Raw genomic sequence first — 24,392 nt, 5'->3', positions numbered from 1 at the left:
TGGTTCCACTTTAAAGTGCACTAAACATTTACAGCTAAAAATGTTAAAGCCAAAGTATCGCCTTCATGTTAGTTTTACTTATCATATATAAATAGCATGGAATAGGAATGCTGATACAAACTGCTAAATTTATTAAAAGGTGAATATACTGGTGTCTTAAGTAGAGAGACTGATTTTTTTATTTTTTATTTTTCCCAGGGGCAATACCGATGCCGATTATTAGTAGACAAGGAGGCCGATAACTGATATTTGAAACCGATATTCATTTTCACTAAAAAGGGGGAAATAAATATTTGCGGCAAATTTTTTTAAAATACGAATGAATGTCAATCTTGACTTTGTTGCAATGTCATAGAGCATTAATGCTTATTGAACACATTTTCAGACTTTCCAAAATGTCAAAGTTTTTGTTTTGTTTTGTTTTTTAATCTTTGAATTCACTTCATTTTAAATTTCTAAAACAAAATGTTCTGGGAGCTCCCAAGGTTATCAGTACGTCTTAAAAAGTGAAATGGACACTTAAAGAAGTAAATACCATAGCTCTGTTTTTTCCTAAATTAAAAAAAACAAAAAAACAAAAACAAAATCTTAAACATTCTGAGTTCATTGTTTTATTGTCGAACAAAAGCAAACGGTTCAGAAGATTCCCAGGGTCAGCAGCATCTCTGATAAACTGGAAATTTAAATCGTTTCCTGAGAGTCAGCCCACCTTAAACTCCCATCCACATGATGAATATATATTTTTGTGGATCATAAAAATGTTGGGTGGCCAATAACGCTGGGAAACCGGTAGCTACGGTCGGCGGTAAGCACAATCGTTGATATCAAGTCTTGGGTATTATGTACCGGCAATTTAATGTGTCATGAGTTTTTGAATTTGTTAATTTTGTATGTCAGAGGTAATGCATGTATATTCACTCAAACGTCTGACTTAACAAAGCCATTTATATATACCCTACCAATTCCTGTTTGTCCTTTTCCTCCAGATCCAAGACCCGTGATACCAAAGTTCTAATAGATGATACAGATGACGACTCCTGACATCAGGCCACGCCCCTTGCCTGGGTCCAGAATTTATTCAAAGGAGGAAACGCTTCCTCCTAACCAAGGAATTACCCAGCAAGTTGGGCGTTGAACTCAACTGAGTTTAAGACTCTCATGCCTATGGAAACTTCTCAACGCATGAGCCTCTGCACAGGTTCAGCACTATTTTAAAAGAGAGTGAACAGAATTGAGAGTGCAAGTGAAACTGTCACTCTGTACTTTGCCCAGTAATTTACCTTCACTTCAAGAATCTTACCTCACCCTACTCGTAAGTGGAACCACTATCCATTTAATCAAGATGTCTTGAATTACACCCACTCCTCAACATTCCTCACCTCCATTCCTCCAGTTTGGCATGAACAATCTAGGTTATTGGAACCTAAGCAGACTATACAGACACATGGAGCTCTGCTACCGTTTAGGCAGAGAATGACTTCGAAGCCACTCCTTCTAAGGACCACAAAACGTACCTGAGTTGATGTCCGTCTCAGGTTCATACATCCTTTACACACGCCATAGAAAATTGCATATTTAAGGAAGATGTTACTTATTTTTTGTTAACCTTCATAGATTTAATATGGATGGAGTTCAAACGGAATATGATAAACAAAAACTCTACAAATAGCAATTATTTGTAACTATGGTAAATGAGTAGAAGAAAATGGACAAAATTAGATTGAGGAGTAGATTTTTTTTATTTTTATTTTTGAATGTTCAATATAATTCCATGAACATCATCTTCCTAGCTTTCTAAACACCCGGTGATGTGTAAAATCATATACAGGTATACATAAGTCTATAAGTGTATTAGTTGAATGTCTGTTACATGCTGTTTCTGTAACTGTAAGCAAATTTATTTCGAAGTGTGTGCTTTGAATCATTTTCTTTTTTTTTTTACAATAATTCTAAAGTTTAACAAATGAAACGTGTCACTTTTATGTAAAAGATGTGACCTATCTTTATGGGTTGCATCTGGATTATTATTTTTATAATTTTTTTAGTAGTAGTGGTAGTAGTAGTACTTTACTATTACTATTATTACTATTTTTATAGCACCTTTCAAGGGACCCAAGATGACTTTGATTTGAAGTTACTGTACTTGTATTCAGCCAGCATTTTTTTTCCAGAATTGCAAATGGTGCAGGTGTCTCCCAGAAGATAATACGATGTTGTACAAGAGGCATCACTGTGGGGGAAAATATTTCTCAGCTTTTATATACATTTGAACAAAAAGTGACATGTGCCATTCATAACCTTGTAAAAAATCAACAGAAAAGCCTTTATTGACAATTACACCAATTTATAAAACATTAAAGTTACTGATCAGCTTTTTGCATGTCTCGTAGGGATGTAACGATAACCCAAACATTATGATACGATATCATGATATGAAGGCTACGATACGATAATTATCACGAAATTGTGGGGATGATGGCGATACAAAAAAGGTCGCTATTTTGTAAAGAAAAAAGCTCTCATACTAAAAAAAAAAAAAACACACTCAATATTGTGCGTTTTTACATAACAGCAATGCATATAAACAACCTACAATCTCTAATAAGACTCAATATTGAGGCACTTACTTGCTAATGCAAGCACACACTGAGTTCCTCCACATATTGACTCGGTTCACAAGCATATTACATTTCCCCTCATCTGACCATTAACATGGATTTTAAAAATAGATGGGCCAAAACATGCCTTGTGAAAATTAAACTGCACAAAAAAAACCTAGCCACCAGAGGGTGCTAGAACTGCATGAATGGAAATTAACGACTTTTTTTAATTTATTTATTTATTTATTTTTTATAGTGCTGTTTAAAATGATTAGGTACCCTTGTCCAGGGGCTGAAAAACACCCACAAAATAGGTTCCCAACACCATGTTTGACCATGTGGATGGGGTTCTTCGTGTTGAAGGCTTCACCCTTTTCATTGCCAAATAAAGCATGCATCATTGTGGCCAAAAAAATGTAATTTGTTTCATCTGATCAGGAAATATAAGATCAGAAAGAAATACTCATCTTTGTCCAGATGACATTTGCAAAGGCCAAGTGAGTGCTTTTTCTGGAGAAGCTGTGTCTTCCCTGGTCCGTGACCTTGGAACCCAGCAATGTGCATTGTCTGTTGGACGGTCTGCCTTGAGACGGTGGCATAAGTCCACATTCACCAATATGGCCTTGGTGGTGATCCTTGAATTCTTTTTACCTCTCTCACTATGCTGCTGGTCAGCACAGGTGTCACCTTTGGCTTATGGGCATGTCCTTTGAAATTTTCCACAGTGCAGACTCCAGAATGTCTTGCAGTTTTGCACAGTAGCCACTGGAAGTTCTGGAACTTGAAAACATTTTTGGCATGTGGCCTCATCACTCTTTCCACACTTGTGAGCAGCCACCCTGCGCAAATGCAGATCCTCAGTGCTGCGCCCCTGTGGCCTGGACCACGACTGAAGATTGATGACACTTGTGAGCAGCCACCCTGCGCAAATGCAGATCCTCAGTGCTGCGCCCCTGTGGCCTGGACCACGCTTTCCACAGTCAGCTGCTGCGGAGAGCGGCTGTTTTCCACCTGCTGAGTTTGAGGTGACTTAAACAGCTTTTCTAAATCAATCAGGATACGTAGGATGCTTTAGGATAGTTTGGACTATGTGAAATAGTTTAAAACTTTGGATTTTCTCATAGACTTCGACTTTTGGACGTGCCACTTTTTGTTCAAATGCACATATGAGCTGAGAAATATTTTTCCCCCCTGTAATGCCTCTTGTACAACATCCTATTATCTTCTTGGAGACACCTGTGTCTTTTCTGAGAAAATTTCTCGTTGAACAGAAGTAACTTCAAATCAAAATTTGCTGGTGGTATCAATAATTTCGGGCTTGACTGTCAGAGATGGGAAAACCAGGTCCAGAAAGTAAAAACCCTGCCAGAGTTTGGCTTTAGCCACAGGTGCTTCTCATAATGACGTCATTTACCTGCCGGTTGAGTAGAAGCACCTGTAGCTAAAGCCAAACTGTGGCAAGGGTTTTTAATTTCTGGACCTGGATTTCCCATGTCTGTTGACTGTATATAGTGGAGGCAGCGTATGTCTGTGAGGAACTGCAAGCAAACCTCCGCAGGCGGATGAAGTAAAGATGGCCTGGGCGATCACAGTGAAGTGGGAACATCACATTCCACCCCGATCTTTCAGGTCTGTATGGAATTTGATGACATCCACCACACATGTCCACGGAGCTCAGAATCTTTCTGCCTGCACCTTGATCAAATTCACCGGAACTGCGTTAGATCATCTGTGCCAAAACTTAGACCTGGTTTCAGCAGGAGTTTAGTCTTTGTCTCAAAATTTTCAGGTGCATGGGAGGGTCCTCAGTTCGCCGGAACGCCCAGGCCAAATTCCCAAATGCGCTAAACAAAGCTTTTACCAACATGACATCAAAATATGCCAGCTCTTAGGCTGAACCGCAGCTGTGCTGTCTTTGAATAGAGAGCCTGTTGTCTTTCGTCATAAAAGAGGGTAAATATCAACACAATTTCTCAGATCATGTTGTGCTGCCCTTTTTGAATGGTCAACTGAGTCACTAGTTACATTTTTATTGCCATTTGTTGATAATATGATGTTTTTTGTTTGAGTCATGTCTTGCTTGCTGACACAGGCATGGTAACCTCAGGAAGGTGTCAGGTGTCATCCCTGGTTCCCCCGCCCCCAAATCCCATGTTTTTGCATTTGAGCCTTTCCTTCTGGTGACACACTTCACAACTGTTATCCATCCATTTTCTTCCGCTTATCCAGAGTTGGGTCGTGGGTGATTGCGAGGTGATCTCAAGTCTACTGAGAGACATAAGTCTCTCCAGCGTCTCCTGAGTTATGCCCAGGGCCTCCTCCCGGTGAAACGTGCCCTAAACACCTCACCAGGGATTTTTGCCTGAGCCACCTCATGTGGCTCCTCTGAATGCGGAAGAGTAGCGGCTTGACTGAGTCTACTCCTGGATGACTAAGCTTCTCATCCTACCTCTAAAAGAGAGCCCTGATGTCCTGCAGAGGAAACTCACTTTGGCCGTTTGTATCTATGATCTTGTTCTTTTGGTCACTATCAACTGCTCGTGACCAAAGGTGAGGGTAGGACCATAGATCGACCGGTGAACTGTCTTCATCGCGACAGACGGATACAGCATATGCATCAATGCAGATGCTACAATGATCCGCCTGTCGATCTTCCGCTCCATTCATCCCTCACATGTGAACAAGATCCCAAGATACTTAAATTCCTCCAGTTGGGGCAGGATCTCAATCATAACCTGGAGAGGGCACGGGTACTCTTGTCTGAGTACCATGGTCTCAGATTTGGAGGTGCTGATTCTCATCCCAAACTGCTTCGCACTAGACCGAGAAAACTGCTCCAGTGAGAGTTGGAGATCGTGGCTTGATGAACCCACACCTTGGCTTCACCTTGAAATTCTGTCCATTCAGATTATGATTAAAATCGATGACAAAAGGCAGCCTTGGTGGACTCCAACCCTCACTGGAAACAAATCCGGCTTACTGCCGGAACAAACTCGTTTTTTTGTTGTTGTTGCCAAAGTTACATTCCACTAGCCAACAGGTACCCATCAACTTCCTCTGGAGTCCCATAGGCTAAAGGCCCAATCAGACACCTCCCTAGCTTGATGGCATCCCTCACCTCTGTCCAGCAATGAGTTTGGGGCTTGCCGCCACGACAGGCACCCTGACAGCTCCAGTCAACTGTCTCAACAACGAAGGCGCAGAACATGGTCCACTCAAACTCAATGTCCCGCACTTCTTCCAGGACTGCGAGGTGTGAGTTGAAACTCCTGACAAGGGATTCTACCAGACATTCCCAGCAGACCCAATACAATACGTTTGCGTCTGCCAAATTCGACCGGTGTCTCCCCCAACCATCTGCGCCAACATACCACCAGGGGTGATCTGTTGACAGTGCTGCCCCAAGTGTACAAGACATGCAGCGCTAAGTCCGACTAAATGACTTAAGTTATCATCGAACTGCAGCCCAGGTTGTCCTTGTGCCAAGTGCACATGTGGACACATTTGTTATGTCTCAATAACCATGGTGGGTGAAAATGTCATTATTTTAACAGTGCTTAGCATTGGTTCTGTGAAGGCTTAAAGGCAAAAGCAGTACTTTACGAAAATTCCTTGAAAACTAGTACAATCTATCCTCTAGACTACGACAAAATCAATTCTCATCATTCTGATTCGGAGGCATAAAGGCAAAGGCAGGACTTTTACTTAAATTCCTTGAAATCTGTTACAATCTAGGCTTCTATGGACTACAATGAGGACCCTACAGAATCAATTTAAATCATTCCTGATTGTGTCATGTTTGATTACATTTTTTATTGACGTCATTGGCAGTTCTGTTTTCCGTGGAACATTTTTATTTTACATGAAAAGTGTTTATAATTAATAAAATGCAATCAATTTCAATATGATTTTTGATAGTGATGTTGTGAATCTGTAATTAAATAGAGCGGTACAGCACCTGATTCAGAAAAGGTAGAAACATGAATGTTACTTTCCATGACTGACTTGTTACAGTTCCATTTTTTTTTTCCTCAGGAGCTAGAAACGCAACCCTATTATGCGCCAAAGTAGCAAAAGTGCACCAAGTGACGTACAGCAGGGGTGGGCAATTCCGGTCATCGAGGGCCGTAGTCCTGCGGGTTTTCGAGGTTTTCCTCCTATAACACACCTGATTCCAATGAACAGGATCATTATCAGGGTTATGCAGAGCTTGCTGATGAGCCGATCATATGAATCAGTTGTGTGGAAGAAAGGAAACATCCAAAATCTGCAGGACTCCGGCCCTCGAGGACCGGGTTTGCACACTCCTGATTTACAGTATGCCTACAGATTTTCAAGTAACAGATTTTAACCATTTTCAAGCTACAAGCTTTTGAAATAGTGATATCAAAGCTGAATATTTTATTGGAGAAACTCTGGCGCATAATTTCAGCAGAAACATAAGTCGACCCTCTTGCAATTAACTGTGTTTTATGTGTGTTTCTTAAAGTCTTTAAGCTGACTTTGGGCTAGCAATGTCTGTCTCGTATAATAGCTACCTAGAAAGAATGAGTAGTTATGATCTATGAATCCTGTGGCTCATGTTCCTCTCATGTACCATAGGTGTCATGATAAAACGTCAGGTTTCCATGATGCAAAGAATTTTTATTTCATTTCTGGTGCAATGTTTTATTTATTTATTCTTTTGAGTGCAAAACGTCTTTCTTTTTTCTTTTTTTTTAGGATGACATTCTGTAACATTGATGGCAATAATAGTTGTGTAAAGTAAGATTATCATCATGTTATGGCGTCTTCAGATAAAGATTAAACCCAGATCAATGTCCATTCAATTTTTTCTTTCATTTATGTTGAGTTTTAATATCAACAATAAGCTGTATAGCAATTTTTTCTACTTGACACGAATATTTAAAAGCATGATGCACTCATCTCCATCAATCTTTTGCTAAGTTATTTTAGATATTTTATTAGTCATATACAGTATAGTTTTATTACACAGTGTTTACATTTGCTTTCACTTGCATATACATAGCTGTAGATGGTGAATATAGAATTTGCTTTTGCATTATAATGGGGGAAAACATATTACAATAGAGACAATTTTAGGGACATTTGAAATTTGAGGTTCCAAAAAAAGAAGGCTATACGTCAGAATAAGCCATGAGCAAAGGATGAAAAACTGAATAGGCTTAATTTTCTACGTCTGACATAGTTTTTAAAGAAAGTCAGGTCAAAATTTGTCTTTGCAATAATACTATTAATCTATAACATATTACATTAACGGAATATGAAATTAAGCAGCAAAATCCACCCAATTTTATCCATCTCAGGTCAGGGGGGCGGTCATTTTCCCACTTCCTGCTGAAAAAGACAGTGCATCACAGTGTATATGCTGCATTCGAGGAAGATGGGAAGTTCTGACGTCAAAGCTTTTGAGGTAATTTTTAAAAAAAAATGCTGATTCCGGTAAATTGTTTTGTTATTCTGGTTAACGCAGTCAATACAAAACCCGTTCTCTTACGTGACGTTGCTTATTTAAAATAACTAAATTCATGTAATATAAACATCTTTCTTTTTTTTTTTTTTTAATCATGTAAATTATGTTTTGCCCTTCAGTTTGTGACTCCATATGGGGAGCGAAATTGTAGTGACAACGTCACAACTTCGTAGCTCGGACTTTGTAGTTCAAAAGTACATTCCCGTGCACGTTTCCTAGTCGTAGGTCGGAACATTCCAATTTTCCAACTTTCTCGAATGCTGCAAAAGGGCTCAACTTGCGAACGTGAGAGTAAGGAATATTTTTTAGGGACTTTTTTTTTTTTTTTTTCAAACGTTCTGTATTAATAGCACATACCGTATCGTTAACGTTGACATAAAAGTAAACGTTGAAAATTGGTTGAAAAATTAGAAAATTCTGACATTCCAATGTAGCCTAATGCGTTTTCTTTGATGGGAGCCTTGCCCCCACCAAAGTGGCCGCCACGTAAGCACGTCACTTTTAGTCGGGCTCTCAACCCCGTCGTGTTTTCAGCGTATGACGCAATGACCGTGGTCCTCTTTTGAGAGCAGCTATTGGTTGTGGGGCTAATCAATCTGGCAGCAAACGGGCTCGGTATTTTTTAAGACTCTGCACAATCCGCTTCAAATTCCTTTTCGAAACACGCCTTCTCGTCCAGCAGGACCCTCTGCCCTGAATTCTGGTGTCCAAGAATCATGACCCAAACGGAAAATGCCAACTTGAAGTTGAAAGGTATGTTGCTGCGTCTCATCTCATTCGCTTTCAGGTAACAAGGACGTTATAAAGTGCATTATACGCTAAGCGTGAACTTGATGCGGCGCCATCGTACTGGCTTTGCTTGCTATATGTTGGCAGTGGCGACGTGTACGTCGAAGTAATGGGTTTAAAACATTTTTTTATTTAGTTTTGTTTTGGTGCAAAAGCCACGTACGATCCATATCATAACGTTGTGCAAGTTACATTTCATGTAAAACATAAATGGCAATATCATATCGTCGTTGCTCCGTGTTGGATTTTAGTGTGCTGTAGGGTGTGTGTAATTTGGTGATCAGAACTTTTGGGGATTACTTTGTAGTGGGTTGTGACTTTTGCTTCCACGTGAGACACAAAGTTGATTAATCTGCTGTTATGCAGCGTCATAGAAGCTGTACAAAATGCAAAAATTTATTTGAAGCTTTGTATTGCCACGTGGTTGACTAGATGTGGGGCAGGTTGGATAAAATGCCGACCCCCCCAAACAAAACAAACAAAAAAACACGCATGCACACACCCTCCCACACACGCCCACAGACACCAAACCCCTTTTGGTGGGCTGCTAACTGTATTAATGCATTGTAAATATGAAAATGGAGATTTTTTTAAAAAAATTAAATGTTGTATGTTCATATAAGAAGCGCTGAGAACTTTTGTATTTGGAGAAACTGTCATCCAGTTTCAACTAATTTCCCAGTTTATGATGACTAAGACTATCATGTCTCTGTCATGTCTATGACAACGATCATATTTACTACATTGTTAATTGTGTGAAGGCTGGAAGCCTTGATTCAGCAGATTCAACATTACACATCTACATCCTTTCAAAGTAACATTCAAAACATTTAACTCATTCATTTCACTTTCAGGATGAATATTAGATCAATTCCCTACTTGATTCTTCACACCTTACTTCGTACCCTACTTGATATTTAACACCTTACCCCTTTGTTTTTGTTTTTTTCACTACAATATCTATATTTATTCAATATTCACCAATTCAAACTGTTCCAACTTTCAACTGTTCAGCTTTTACCTGTCAATGGCACTGACACGTGACATTTCCCGCCACTGCCCCTCCCCCATCTTCCCTACTTGATTCTTGACACCATCACAGGTCCCAAACTCCAGTCCTCGAGGGCCGCAGTCCTGCATGTTTTAGAGGTTTCCCTCCTCTGACAAACCTGATTCATCAGCAAGCTCTGCAGGAACCTGATAATGATCCTCATTATGTGATGCAGCTGTGTTTAAGGAGAGAAACCTCTAAAACATGCAGGACTGCGGCCCTCGAGGACTGAAGTTTGAGACTCGTGCCATAGGTCTCAAACTCCGTTCCTCGAGGGCCGCACTCCGACAGGTTTTGGAGGTTTCCCTTCTCCAACACAGCTGGTATATGATCAGCTCATCAGCAAGCTCTGCATAAGCATGATAACGATCCTGTTGATTGGAATCAGCTTGTGTTGGAAGAGGGAAACCTCCAAAACCTGTCGGAGTGCGGCCCTTGAGGACTGAAGTTTGAGACCTATGCGGGCAACTCCATTTCCTTAACCTTTCTCTCACAAAATGAATTCTCCCAGTATTTGTGAGTTCACAAACTCCGGAGAATACATCTTGTACCGCTCCCGCTGATAACCATCTTTCGTTTCGACCAATCACTGAGCGACATTGTGTTTGGGGGCGGGATATGCAAATGTGACGAAACCAGGAAGCCAGCGCCGGGGCTAACAAACAAACCCAACTTGGACGAATGGACGCTACAATTAATTCTGTTCTTGCAGAATTACTCACCGTTTCCTTGTTGAATGTTGAACAGCGAGGGGCGCTTCATGCATTTCTAGATGGTAAGATTTTCATGCTTTTCCCCCCTTCGACAAGAACGAACATGAAATATTCACCCGTCCCCGTGATTGGTTAAAACAAACGTGTAGAATGTTGCATCATCCAATCAGCTCGAATTATTGTACAGAATGTCCCGCCTTTTCCCAACGAAATTACTGTGGAGAGGATGGATATGTAAGATATCCATCTGGTACCTCGAACGGCTATTGCCAGGTTACCATTTCCTACTTGATACGTCACACCTTGCCTACACCTTTTTTGTTTTTTCTGCTATTTCGGCATTTATTCACCAATTTAAATCGTTCCCATTTTCAACTGTTCAGCTCTTTCCACGTTATTCCATGCCATTCAATATCATTACAGTTTTTCATTCAGCCTTACAGCCTTCACACACAATTTCTCCAGACATTGCATTATCTAGTTCTATACATAAACACATTACAAGTGTAACAAAAAACAAGTTAAAATAAAAGAAATATTTAAAGGACTGCGATTGGCTGGCAACCTGTCCAGGCTGTCCCCCGCCTACTGCCCAAAGCCGGCTGAGATAGGCTCCAGCACCCCCCGTGACCCTTGTGAGGAATAAGCGTTCAAGAAAATGGATGGATTGATATTTTAAGGAAGAAAGGAAAATTTAAATTCCATAATTTACATGTTCAAGGAGTAGGAAGAAGTAAACATACTTATTTAGTCCTACTCCTCTAGTAATTGCTAATTATATTACATAGGTCGCACCACACCTTACAGGAGGCCGAGATGTTTTGCCGCCGTTTTTCTGCTACAGATACCTGATAAGATAAGGATAAGAACTTAGGGAACATAGTAATTGGTGGTAGGCTTGTGAAATGTGGTCTCTGTGAAGGCACTGTTGTGCACGTTTCAAAGTTAGGCCATTGCAATTTATTAGTTCACCACTAGATGGCACTAAATTCTATACACTGTCCCTTTAAAGCTAGCTATGAAAGTACTCGTATGAGCTAACTAAAGCCTGGTTCACGCGGCAAGATTTTAAAATTGTCGGCCGATTTCCAATCTTTGACAGACACCACACGTGAAGAGAAAAAAAAATCTCGTGAGTTCCAGTTTTGAACGTACCGTGCGTGGTGTGCGGCCCACACTGCACAATCAACACTGTTTTGATTTTGGATTCCTCACCGGCTTCCTCGCTGGCTCGCTTTCTGATTGGCTGCACGTCACTGTCAATCTGCTGCGCGGAGCGAAATCGGGCCAAAAAATCCAACATGTTGGATATGCCCGATTTCAAGTCGGGGGACCTTCCAAGCGCCGATATCGGGAGGCGCTGTGTGTGGTGACAAGACACACGGCAGGATTATCTGTGAAGATTATCGCTTGCGTCTCGGCGCATCCTTACGATTGTCGGGAGGGGAAATTCGGGGCTAAAATCGGGCCAAATTCTCCTGCCGTGTGAACCAGGCTTTAGAAAGATGACTTAATACTGTACTCACACTGCCTATTTGGGTTATTTCTGTTCTGTTAGAAATTCTGTAGATTTGGGCATAATTTCTGCTGTGGGTTAGAATGTTAATACCAAAAATGATGCAACACAATGTGTTTCTTTGAGATGTGTGCGCCTTCTTCAACTGAGCATCAAAATAGCTGGTGTGATTATAACAACATTAACTGTTTGCTGTCTAAACTTAAGGCTATAAACTTTTTTTGTTTTTGTTTACATGAAGCGATTTTCTGCTTTTTTTTTCTTTTACCACGTCAATCGCAAATCTTGTGCTGACGCTGTTACTTTGTGATTGGATGGTTGAGGATGCGGAGGCGGAACCTTTGCCAACTAGCTTTCAGCTGACAAGACAAGCGACAAGGCTTAAAATAGTCTTTCTTTGATTCAAACATTGACAAGTGATGAGCGTCCCTTGGAGTAAACAGAAGTGTATTAGCTCTACTAACGTCTTCATTCGCTAATCCGATCAATGATTGCCAAATTGTGTCTTTACAGCCAATCACAAAATTTGCATAAAATGCAAAATATCAGACAATCCAGTCGAGCAGATCGGATTGGTGGAAAGTCTACGGAAGAGACGCTCTGCAAACAAAATTTGTCACAGTGCATAAAGCCTTCCAGCACTCAACAATGAACCCATCAATACAGGGAACCGGGTTTCAAATTTAAAACTACGGTAGCCATCGTGACAGTGTTGCTGTAAAAAGTAGCATGAGAAGTAACAAGAGTCACCTTGGTGACATACTGTTAGAATGGGAGAGTTTATATACGTACAAGAAAATCCATTTTAAAAACTAGGTATGATGAGTCAAGAAGTTCATAGTTTGTAATGTTGTGTACGGTGTTGTTAAAAAAAGGTCAAAACACACAATGGTACTGCAGTTTAGTTTGTTGTAATGTGGTTCTGAGCAATGTTGTTTGTATTTCCACCACAAGTTGTGTGTGTACGTGGCACAGTTATTCCTTCACGTCCCAGTCCCAGATGCTAAACAGATTGCACCCTAGCACAAAAGGTGGACTCTGGTCCATTAATTTAACCGGCGCAGCCTATTTACGGTAGTCTTCTGCTCATTACGGTTGTAAATGTCAGCAGCACACCAGAAATGCAGACAGTGTACAGTGATTCCTCCTCCCACGTGACACGACTCAGCCAATCAAATAATTTATTCCGAGCAGTCTTGTGAGTGGAGCAAGGAAGGCAAGTGGCGAGGAAGAAAGGTCAACAGATAAGGTTGTGCTTGAAAAGACAACACTTGGGGAAATGTGCTGTTGCTTCAACTAATGCACTCAAATTATGAAGTACTAATACAGCAAGTGTTAAAATATGTGAGATAAAAGATTGATTAGAAACAAATTAGGGCGGCACGGTAGTCGAGTGGTTAGCACGTCCGCTTCCCAGTTCTGAGGTCTCCGGTTCGAGTCCAGGCTCGGACCTTCCTGGGTGGAGTTTGCATGTTCTCCCCGTGCCCGCGTGGCTCTTCTCCGGGTACTCCGGTCTCCTCCCACATTCCAAAGACATGCATGGCAGGTTAATTGGGCGCTCCGAATTGTCCCTAGGTGTGCGTGTGAGTGTGGATGGTTGTTCGTCTCTGTGTGCCCTGCGATTGGTTGGCAACCAGTCCAGGGTGTCCCCCGCCTACTGCCCAGAGCCAGCTGAGATAGGCGCCAGCAGCCCCCGCGACCCTTGTGAGGAATAAGCGGTCAAGAAAATGGATGGATGGATAGAAACAAATTAAGACTTCTTGGAATGTTCACATGACTACAAGTACTACCGTACTGTATAATTAGGCATGAAAATGAACACACTGAAATTATGGAGGACCAAAACTTCCAAAATTTGAAATAAATCAAATAAATAAATAAATGACTAAAGTGAAAATAAAAATGAATGTAAAAAACTATCATTTTAAAATTATATCTAAAAAAATAAATATAAATGGAAATAAATCAATTTTAATTTTCACTTTTTGTCATGTATTTATTTATTTATTTAGTAATTTATTTATTTAGAATTTTGGCAGTTTGGGGCCGTACTGCCATGTCGAAATGTTATTCAAATGAGGGGGCGGTCTTAAGCGTGTCTTGTCATTGGTCGAGTGAGCTCGGCGAACAAGGAAGTCTCGCCGGCTTGCAATGGAGAGCTCCCAGCACTGGACGACGATCTTGTCCACTGTCTGCTCTCACTTATTGTCTAACAACTTAAGTCGCAAGTTGAGGTGACAGTGGACACTATGTGGATATGAGTCCAGACTTTCAGACACTGGGCGGCATATTTTAAACTTAATATCTAAGTTTTCTGCAGTTTTTGGCATGTTTTGGAAGCTGAATCACATTTTTTTGTGTCATATATTACATCAAACTCAAATTATTATACTACCTCTTTCCATAAAATGACATTAAACCACTAAAAACACCACATTTATGTAATTTTAAGCATTACAATTTGAAATACAATGTTTACTTACTATATTTCTAGGTTTATGAGAAGTAATTTTCTCTTATTTCACTGTATTTTTGGCGCCCCAGCTGCTAAAAGATTAGATTAGTTTATATAGTTTTTTATTTTTTTTTGGTCGATCTACATGCTTGTGAATATTTGTTCTTTTTAATCTCCTGAAACAACTCCATCCTTTGCTTCCTCTGGTCAAGTTTATTGAGTTTACACAGTGTGATACCAAACAGCACAGTATGACTACTTCTCACCCAAATGACTGCTTACAAGTGGGACGACTCCTGTGAGGCTAAGGATAGACCGTTTGAACCTATCCCTATGGTCAAATTATTTTCATTTTCTAAGGCCTGGTTCATGAGTTTTTTTGTTTTTTTTTAATTGAGCCTCAAAGCAATGTCATATATTTTCATTAATTAATTTTAAATGTATATATTTTAATTCTTCTCTTGTGATGTATTGTCTTTCATTAAGTTTACGCATGTAAGCAAGCGCCTTTGTTAGCATCAGCAGCCAGCGCTAGCTAGCTAGCTATGCAATACATCCCGAAAATACATTTGCCTTATTATCTTTTTTCAATTTGTTTGATTAAAATTTACTACCGGCAATTGCCAAAGTATGTATGTGCAGGTCCCTTTATAACTCAACTCAACTAAACTCAACTTCATTTATATAGCGCTTTCAAACAGCCTGAGCTGTCACAAAGCGCTTTAGAGAAACACAAAAAAACAAGCATAACATAATAACATAAAAGATTAAAGGTTTCCACTGCCACCCTCCAGATCTGCCACAGGTCCTGTGGACTGGAAATTAAGTCCAGTACAATATATTATAGTGTTATTAAATAAGTGCTTACAAATATATGTAATTCAGATATATTGCATAAATTAACCAATATAGAAGGGTAATTTAACTTGAAATAGTAAGTACAAAGTGTATAAAGGGATATTTACCTCATTTAGCCATTTTCAGCAGCAAGAAGAGAAATATTTTGTCTATAATTAATGTGATAACTTCATTTTTTTTTTTTTTAATAAACAATTAATACCTTTAAAAACTCATTTTGCTACTTGCTGTCGACTAAAGATGACATAACCTGTGCTGAGGAAGTAGGTAAGGACCAATCATGGCTCAGCTTGCTGACCATACCCAGGTGAGCTGTGATTTGGTTGTGACCTATTTCCTCAGCACAGGTGATGTCATCTTCAGTTGACAGCAAGTGGCAAAATGTGTTTTTAAAGGTAATTGTTCAGGAAAAATAATGAATTTAACAAATGAATTCTGGACAAAATATTAACTTTTTACAACTGAAAATGGCCGAATCCCTATAAAGTTAAAGACTTCAGCTTATATTCAAGCCTAATTTTTCACAAAATAGTTTTAATAAATCATTCCCGCCTTGTAAGAGACATGACTTTCCTTCTGTTTTAGGTGGTACGAGGACCCAGGCAACAAAAAAGAATGCAAACAAGATGGAGTCTGCCTCAAGTAGCAGTACATTCTTCACCTGTTTCATTGTTATTGCCCTGCTGGGTGTCTGGACATCTATAGCAGTGGTATACTTCAACCCAATTGACTATGAGGAAGTTCTTGGTGAGTACTGTACATGGTACAAGCCTTGTTCACAAGCCATTGCCCCGCAAGCCATTTCATTTTTATTACTTTTTTTTTTTTATTCAATGGCTATTCTTCATCCTCCCCTGATTTCAATGCATATATTTGGGCAACATGTTGCTAATTTGCGTTTGTTACGAATGATCTGTATTGTTACAAGTCTGAAACATCACGTTATACACCAAACCTTTCGAATTATGAACGTGTAAGAAACAAAACATCTCAGTCCAAAAGGAAAACAAATATCTAAGAATGAACTGAAGCAACAAGATGGAGTCAGCCATTTGGGACGTGCAGAAGACTCCTGCTGGCAGTCACACTTAAACGTTGAAGAAGAGTATGTCTTTTCTATTCTTTTTTTAAAAACATCTTTTTACTGGGATTATGTGGCATAAAAATCAATGATAGACAATATGACAGTTGAATACAATTGGCAAAATCATCCCACCCTCCACTTATTGGTCCACTTTCCTGGTAAACAACAGAAGTAAAAATGAGACACACAAAGCACACGTGGTGCTTAAGCAGAAAGAATGAAATTGAAAAACTACTTTAATAAGTGACCTTGTTACAATCAGCCTTCATTCTTCAAATAAATAAGAACAAAAATGGGTTCCAAATCTTACAGACTTTTCAGATTGACCACAGATCCATGGTCGAAATATTTTTCATTTGGCAGAATGGCAGACACTTGCAAAATGACAAAAGGTTCAGAAATCCATCAATATCAGAGAAAGATATATTTTTTAAACAAGGCTTTGTAATCGTAGGCCATGAAAGTAACACATGATGCTAAGCATTAAAACATGTACAATACAGAAAACAGTAGCTGATGGTATTTTTGATGAAATGTCAAGTAAATGATTATCATTAAAATTACAGTAGACTAAATCGGAAAACGGTGCTTTCGGGACCTGTACATTCATTTGAATGTTGTGATATTAATTGTAATATAAAATTGTTGTGCCATTTCATATCAATGCATTAAATGTGGCTAGAAGTTTCCAATGGGAACAAAGAAGTAAGATTCTCTGCTTGTGTTTTAGGTAAACTGGCGGCATATGACACTGATGGGGATGGTGACTTTGACTTGGAGGATGCCAAAATGCTTCTTGGCAAGTATATATTTTTTTTTACAAGGGAAAAAAACGTGTTTATTGTCAGTGGAATGCAATGAATGTAGATGGGAAATGTATTACAGTGCTTACAACTGTCTCGAAAATATCAAGTGATACTGTTTTACCATTTGTGCAGGCCAAGTCTCTCTTTGAATTCCATTATTCATCAGATTACATTTTGTGTGTTCATGGTTAATAAGTTGCCTGTTCCTCACTATTTTCAAGCTTCTGCCACTTACCTTGGTTAGTTGGTTTAGCTCTGTCAGCTGTGCAAACCAATAACAGGGCCTTGAAAACCGTGAAGCATCACCTGTGGTATTTGTCTGACACCTCCATAGCTCAAACTTTTTTCTTTTTTTTTGACAATGTGATCAACCAGTGACAACCAGTAATCCATGACAAGCACATAAATCCAATAACAGAACTTGGATTCTGAGTGGTGTGAGGGTGATCCTCCACTCACGCCCTTCTAGGTCCCCCTGTCATTGCCCACACAAGCACACAAGTCCCCCAAATGAAGTTCACAGTTCAAGTGCAGTTGTATAAGAGATCAGCAAGGGAAAAGGGAGTCAGTCATATGTTTTCTTTTGAATGCATTTTTTTTAAATTTGTTTATTTGTCACTGTTATTTCCATGATCTCACAGGAATGAAAACCAATGCTGTTCACATGGCTTCCTATGATGAAGATGATGTTGACCAAGTCGTGATTTCTGCTCATGAACATTTACAAGAGGGTAATGACATTTTCCAGAATAACTTGTTTGGAATTAACTCATTCAGTGCCATTGACGACTATACTTGTCAAAGATCGATTTTTAACTGGGCTGGCAGTGAATGAGTTAAAAAAAAAATAATAATAATAATAATATTTTTTTTTTTTTTTAAAGTGGAAACTCGGACACGTCTGTTTGGTGCTATTTTTTAGGTTCTTTGCGTTTACGGTGTTACGTCTTGCTCCTGTTTTCCATTCGGCTTGTGCCGTTAGGGACCGCCGCAGTGCATCAGCCAATCTTTTGCATCTTCTTCTCTAATACCAACTACATCATCACATCTATCAACCTTCCTTTGGCTCTAACTTTGTCCCTAAACCGTCCAACTAACCTTGCCTGTCCCTCTGATAAGCTCATTTGTAATCCAATCCAACCCGTTCAGCTTTGCTTCCTGTTGTTTACCAAGTCAAAGCTTCCAAATATAATAGCAACGTTGATTATAGTCAATGTTGATTCTCTCGCATGTCTTCAGTCAAATTATTTACAGGTGTTTTAAGCACTGCAGAGCCACTCCCACCAAACAGCGCCGGTAGTCCTTTCCTGTTCTGTCCTGCCCCGTCCCATTTGCTACACGTCGCATTCTTTTTCTCACAGGGTGTGGCACTGCCTTCCTTGTTTTAGGCTATTATTGATTTATTTCAATCTAAAATGTTCCTCAGTTACTCTTAACTAAGATTTGAAGACATCAGAAGGCTATTTTATTTCATTAAAATATTTATTTTCTTTGAAATGGAACGTTATTAAAACAGTCAGACAACTAAAACGTGCGGTGGAGTTTCTCATGCAGCACACTCGTCTGGCTGAGCTCAAGCGAACCGAGTGATGAATCGGACCGTGAAGTTATTCCTTTCAGTACGTTCACTCACGCGCAGTGACACTCGAATCTGGTGCGTTTGTAATATTTTCAGTGCGCATGCGCGTTTGCGCACCACTTATGTGCAGCCCTGACTGATTTTTCCACTTGATTGCTATTCAATTCTGCAAAGCCTGTCACTGCAAGGTTTTTATGCACTCATGATTGGTCAAACAGTGTGACTGACTTACACAGCTTTTCTATGTTTTTCCTAGTGCCTGAACCAGAGGTTCCAACTGAGGCCAGCGTCGTTGAGCAAGAACAAGAGGAAGAACAAGAGGAAGAGGATGAACGAGAGGAAGAGAGTCTGGACCATGCTGAGGTTGGCACAGGATACATTTTTCAAAGTGTAGTACGCAGGCGCCCTCTAGTGGTACAATAATCACTGACCAGATCTGCTGTATTTAACTTTTAAGTTTATTACATTTGAATTTGAATCTGTTTTTAAACACTTTGGCGCGATTTTAATTTAACGTGAAGCATACTGTACACCTTAAATGGATCATTATTTATGCACAGTTTTTGTTGTATTTACAAAAAAATACAAATTATTTTCTGAGGTACAACTTGGTGTGAAATGTGTAGATTTTACACAGTGCTTAATGTGTAAATTTAATGAAAAATGACTTTAATTATAATTTGTGTTTGGTGACGTGTGTGCTGCATGCGCCACATACATGGATCTGCACACCATTTGTCAGGACTCATCTACGAGGGCTGACATGCGGCTTACGATTTGCACTCACTAAGCAAATAGTCACCCACAAGCTAAAGCCCTTATAATCACTGTAACAAAAGTTTGGCCGAGTTAATGCGAGCAGGGTGAGCCCTGCCTTTGTATGAGACAGGACTACTCTGCTCAAACCTGGCTTATTTCAGTCAGGTTAAAAACAGGGTGATCTAATTCTCGATCCTTACGGTATTTTGTAGTGCTTGGAAAATAAAGCCCATGAACCACTTGAAATATTTTTTTGTAACTCCTCTAGAATGTCCGTTTGGTTTAAAAATGTAGTAGAAATGACATCGATTTCCATTGCTCTTGACTTTATCTTTAAACCAAGCACACCCTCTAGAGGAATAAAACCAAACTGCAAGTGGTTCATTCAGCTTCATTTTACCGTCACTAGTATTTTGATGAAAACGCTCACTAAAGACAAACAAATGTATTAAACCATATGTGAAACCAAACAAAACAACAAGAGACCCCAAAGTGAATTTAATATGCACTAAGCTTCTTTGGTAGGGATGTAACGATGCATCGAAAATCATTTAATTTTGATGTAGTAAAAAGATAAAACCAGCGATTCACAACGTATGCGTCTAGCCGAACTCTATTTGAGGATGGACACGGTTTGCGGATATCCTGTATTTTTTGGCGGGTCTTTGTAGAAGCCAGTATAAAAATGGTTAGATCTTTCTAAATAATCGATTTAATGTTTTAAGTTTTGTAAGTGGCTCCTCGTTTACTTAATGAGGCAATTTATAGTCTGTGTGTTTAGAAGATTAAAAAAAAGTTAAACAGTGAAAATTACAAAGTTAAAGTTAATGTTTGTAAATGTACATGTTAAAAACAATTTGGTTATCAAATGAGTCATTTTGTAAATAATTATAAAAATTGAATTGAGTCAAAAATTGGGACCTGAACATCGAAAATCGAATCAGGTTTGAGTGAATCGTTACACCCTTATTCTTTGGTTGACCAAGACAAGGCCTGTTATGAGTTGAACCTGTATTGTGAAACTACTAAATTGTCTTGGCCACTGTGCTGCAGCTCACTTTCAGCTGTTGACAATCTTATAGCATTCAGAGCAACATTGACAGTTCTTTGCCATGAGATGCCATTTTGAATTTCCAGTGCCCAGCATGGGAAAGTGTGATTTGGCATTAGAAACAGGATACATGGGAGACATCAATAACACGCATGCTCCATTTCAGATATTTGAGGAAGAGCCTGAGGCGGTGCAGGAGGAGCCTTCTGCTGTTGAAATGGGTGGACCTGTTGAAGATTTGGCCAGCAAGGTGCGCTACCACATGACTTTGTTTGTACAGTACTGAATTGCTGAATGTATTTTTTATACAGCGGTACCTAGACTTTCAAGTTTATTTTGTTCTGTGAGCTAACTTGTTAGTCAAATAACTCACATAGCAAATCGATTTTCCCCATTGAAATGAATCAAAATGTCATTAATCTGCTCCAGCCCCTGCAAAAAAAAACAACAAAAAAAGTTGAAATAATGCACTGCAAACTTTTTAAATTGCACAATTGTAAAATCTAAATGGAAAAATATAATCAAAAATATTGTAAATAAATAAACTGGTTTTATAAAGCATAATTAAGCCAAACTTCACACACACACAAACACGCACGCTAGCTGTGTCCAAATTATTCATATGTTGGGTCCTTCAAAGGTTCCTCCTCGTGTAGCTTCCGTGGACCACACATTTGGACTGGGTTTTCATTTGTGATCAGCTATTTTGTATGATCCATTTTTTTCCCTCCTTTTTTTCATTATTCCTTAACTGTTCGTTTTGTGTATGGGGTTAAATTAGGGTCAAAAGTTTTGTACTCTGGGAAACTGAAAACTGTTGGGTGGATCTTGAGTTTCACAAAATATACAATAATGGTATGTGATAGGTAGCTTGTCGTGGTTTGGGGGTACTTCCAGCTCCAAAAATTGCAAAGGAAGTCAGTGAGTAAATCAAATCTAATAAAAGTTATGCAAAGGAGAAAAGGACGTAAAACATAATCATATCCCAACCCTCATTTCTTGGGAAAGGAACTCTTTGTGATACAACAGCTCCTCATCATACACATTGACAGTAAACCAACTCCCCATAGTTTACAGTGAGAATTCACAAAAATGGACCTTGTTTTTGACATTTTCTTTTAAAATAAGCACACAACATATAAAATATAATAAGACATTAACTTCATACAGAATATTTTTTTTGACGATACTTGTCTGTACTGTTAAAAAAAACATATACATTAACATGCACATCAAAAAAGAAATATGCCTGAATCTACAAAAAAATAATATTAATGTATGTACAATGGGTGAAGTGCAGACACATCATATAAAACATATTAACAAAACACATTGACTTTAGCACTGTTTGTGTCTGCTTTTTTGCATTTTGTCTTTATTACAAATACTTCAAAATGGAGCTTTTGTTTGCTGAAAAACAATCTCATGTCCATGACCTACTACTCCATGGGGCTACTTTTTTCTGTGCAGACACATACGCACACCACGCACATTAGTAAGCTAGCCAGTAGCAGCACAATAGAGACATTAATAGTAACACTTGTTTCCTTTCACTCGACTACGCATACCCTGTGACTGAATTCAAGGATCTGTATCGTTCCGAGCGCCCGTCCCTAGGTCATTTTCAGAGCAATCCGGGTGGCTCTCTCTCTCTCTCACTATCCTGCATGCTGGCTCGTAGGGATGTAACGATATCCAAACATCAAGATACGATATTATCACGATATGAAGGTCATGATACAATAATTATCACGATATTGTGGGGGTGTTGGTGATATTTAAAAAAAGATCACAATATTGTTAAAAAAAAAAAAAAAAAAAAAAAGCTCATACTAAAAAAAGCACAATATTGTGCTTTTGTACATAAAAGCAATGCATATAAACCACCTGCAATCTCTAATAACAATATTGAGGCACTTACTTGCTAAGGCAAGCACACATTGATTGCTTCACAAGCAAATTAGATTCCCCTTCATCTGACAATTAGCGTAGATTATAAACATAGAAGGCCAAAACATCCCTAATGAAAATTAAATTGCACAAATAAACTAGCCACGAGAGGGTGCTAGAATTGGAAATCAACATGACTTTTTTTTTTCCACAGATGTGTTCCTTTTAAATATTGTGAACATGACGACGAGGATATTGTGGAAGTTTTAATATCACAATATTGCCCTTATCGTTACATCCCTACTGGCTCGTCATGCTATACAGCGGTTGAAAGAGAAGATCCTCCAGATTAATTTTGTTCACGTGAAAATTAGGGGGAAATAAAAGAAAATGTCTTAGTTGTGCTTCTCAGTGGATACAGGTGTAAAATACCTGGAAATAAAAGATGAAATGTTAAACACTTGTCTCATAAGTTTTAATGTCAAGCAAACATTTCTACAATCTACAGCAAATGTCTTTTCTTTTGTTCAGCAGCTTGGTCAAAGTGGAGAAATGCCAACAACATCTCAAGAAAGTGGGAACGATATTGAGGAGCCAGCTACAGAATGGGCCACAGAGGACCACGTGGAGACCACTGAGGAAGAGGAACATGTAGAAATAGCTGAGGAACTATCTGAGGTGCAGGCTGATACAGAATATGACCAAAGAGAGGTGGCCGTATCCTCAGAAGAGAATGTGGATGAAGCAGCCGAAGGGGAGTCAGCACCTCTTTATGATCCCATTGAAGAGGGTCCTCCCATCGTGCTCGAAAAGGCACTTTCTTCAGAGAGGAATACACTAGGAGATGTTAATCCAACATTTTTGCATAATTCCATAAAGCCCACAGAAGAGGAGCCTGCTACAGCTGAAGATGAGAACGAGGAAGCATTGCCAGAAATGGAAGAAATAGCAGATATAATAGAAGAAGATGAGGTAGTACTCTCAGATGATACTGAAAACGAGGAAGTATTCTCAGATGATACTGAAAACGAGGAAGTATTCTCAGATGATACTGAAAATGAGGCAGTATTCTCAGATGATACTGAAAATGAGGACGTCCTCTCAGATGATACTGAAAATGAGGCAGACCTCACAGATGATACTGAAAACGAGGAAGTATTCTCAGATGATACTGAAAATGAAGAAGTACTCACAGATGAAACCGAAAATGAGGCAGTATTCTCAGATGATACTGAAAATGAGGACGTCCTCTCAGATGATACTGAAAATGAGGCAGACCTCACAGATGATACTGAAAACGAGGAAGTATTCTCAGATGATACTGAAAATGAAGAAGTACTCACAGATGAAACCGAAAATGAGGCAGTATTCTCAGATGATACTGAAAATGAGGCAGACCTCACAGATGATACTGAAAATGAGTACACACTCTCAGATAATAATGTGGACGGGACAGAGGAAGGAACAACTATCCCATCATATACAGAAGAAGACAAATACGCAGAAACAGGCGATGTTTCGGCAGAGGCTGTTGAAGCGGACGCAATTGTCAGGGCAGCAGAAGAATTAGAAGAAGAACTACTTGAAGAGAAAGCAGTTGAAATAGAAGTAGAAGACTAGAGATACGAGCAGATATAAAGGGCCCTCGTAGCCCTGGACATTTTGGGGGTACAGGCACGTTGGGGCACTGGCACATTGGAATTGGAATATTTTTTGAAAATGGCACAATAAACCTCAAATGTGGATT

At 39.3% G+C, this 24,392-nt stretch overlaps 2 protein-coding genes across 5 annotated transcripts in view; both read left to right on the top strand.

The window, feature by feature from the left end:
* Nucleotides 1–7,422, top strand: part of LOC144029569 (xenotropic and polytropic retrovirus receptor 1 homolog) — a 34,984-nt gene extending 27,562 nt beyond the window's left edge. For 2 of the 3 annotated variants that reach the window (XM_077535734.1, XM_077535733.1), the window contains one exon: nucleotides 987–7,422. Coding sequence is in view for 1 of the 3 variants with exons in the window: in XM_077535733.1 (XP_077391859.1) it covers nucleotides 987–1,041 (55 nt within the window). In the remaining 2 variants the exon portion in view is untranslated. The remainder of the gene's footprint in view (nucleotides 1–986) is intronic. The other variant, XR_013287152.1, reaches the window with a different exon arrangement.
* Nucleotides 7,423–8,636: 1,214 nt separating this feature from the next.
* LOC144029600 (uncharacterized) overlaps nucleotides 8,637–24,392 on the top strand; it is a 17,508-nt gene continuing 1,752 nt past the window's right edge. The window contains exons 1-7 of one of the 2 annotated variants that reach the window (XM_077535735.1): nucleotides 8,637–8,847; nucleotides 16,062–16,223; nucleotides 17,291–17,359; nucleotides 18,008–18,097; nucleotides 19,202–19,308; nucleotides 20,922–21,005; nucleotides 23,177–24,392. The exon at nucleotides 23,177–24,392 is cut by the window's right edge and continues 1,752 nt beyond it. In XM_077535735.1, coding sequence (XP_077391861.1) covers nucleotides 8,811–8,847; nucleotides 16,062–16,223; nucleotides 17,291–17,359; nucleotides 18,008–18,097; nucleotides 19,202–19,308; nucleotides 20,922–21,005; nucleotides 23,177–24,265 — 1,638 coding nt within the window. In that variant the 5' untranslated portion in view covers nucleotides 8,637–8,810 and the 3' untranslated portion in view covers nucleotides 24,266–24,392. The remainder of the gene's footprint in view (nucleotides 8,848–16,061; nucleotides 16,224–17,290; nucleotides 17,360–18,007; nucleotides 18,098–19,201; nucleotides 19,309–20,921; nucleotides 21,006–23,176) is intronic. The other variant, XM_077535736.1, reaches the window with a different exon arrangement.

This window comes from Festucalex cinctus, chromosome 1, assembly GCF_051991245.1.
Source record: "Festucalex cinctus isolate MCC-2025b chromosome 1, RoL_Fcin_1.0, whole genome shotgun sequence".
Taxonomy (NCBI): Eukaryota; Metazoa; Chordata; class Actinopteri; order Syngnathiformes; family Syngnathidae; genus Festucalex; species Festucalex cinctus.
This window is presented reverse-complemented; position numbering and strand designations above follow the sequence as displayed.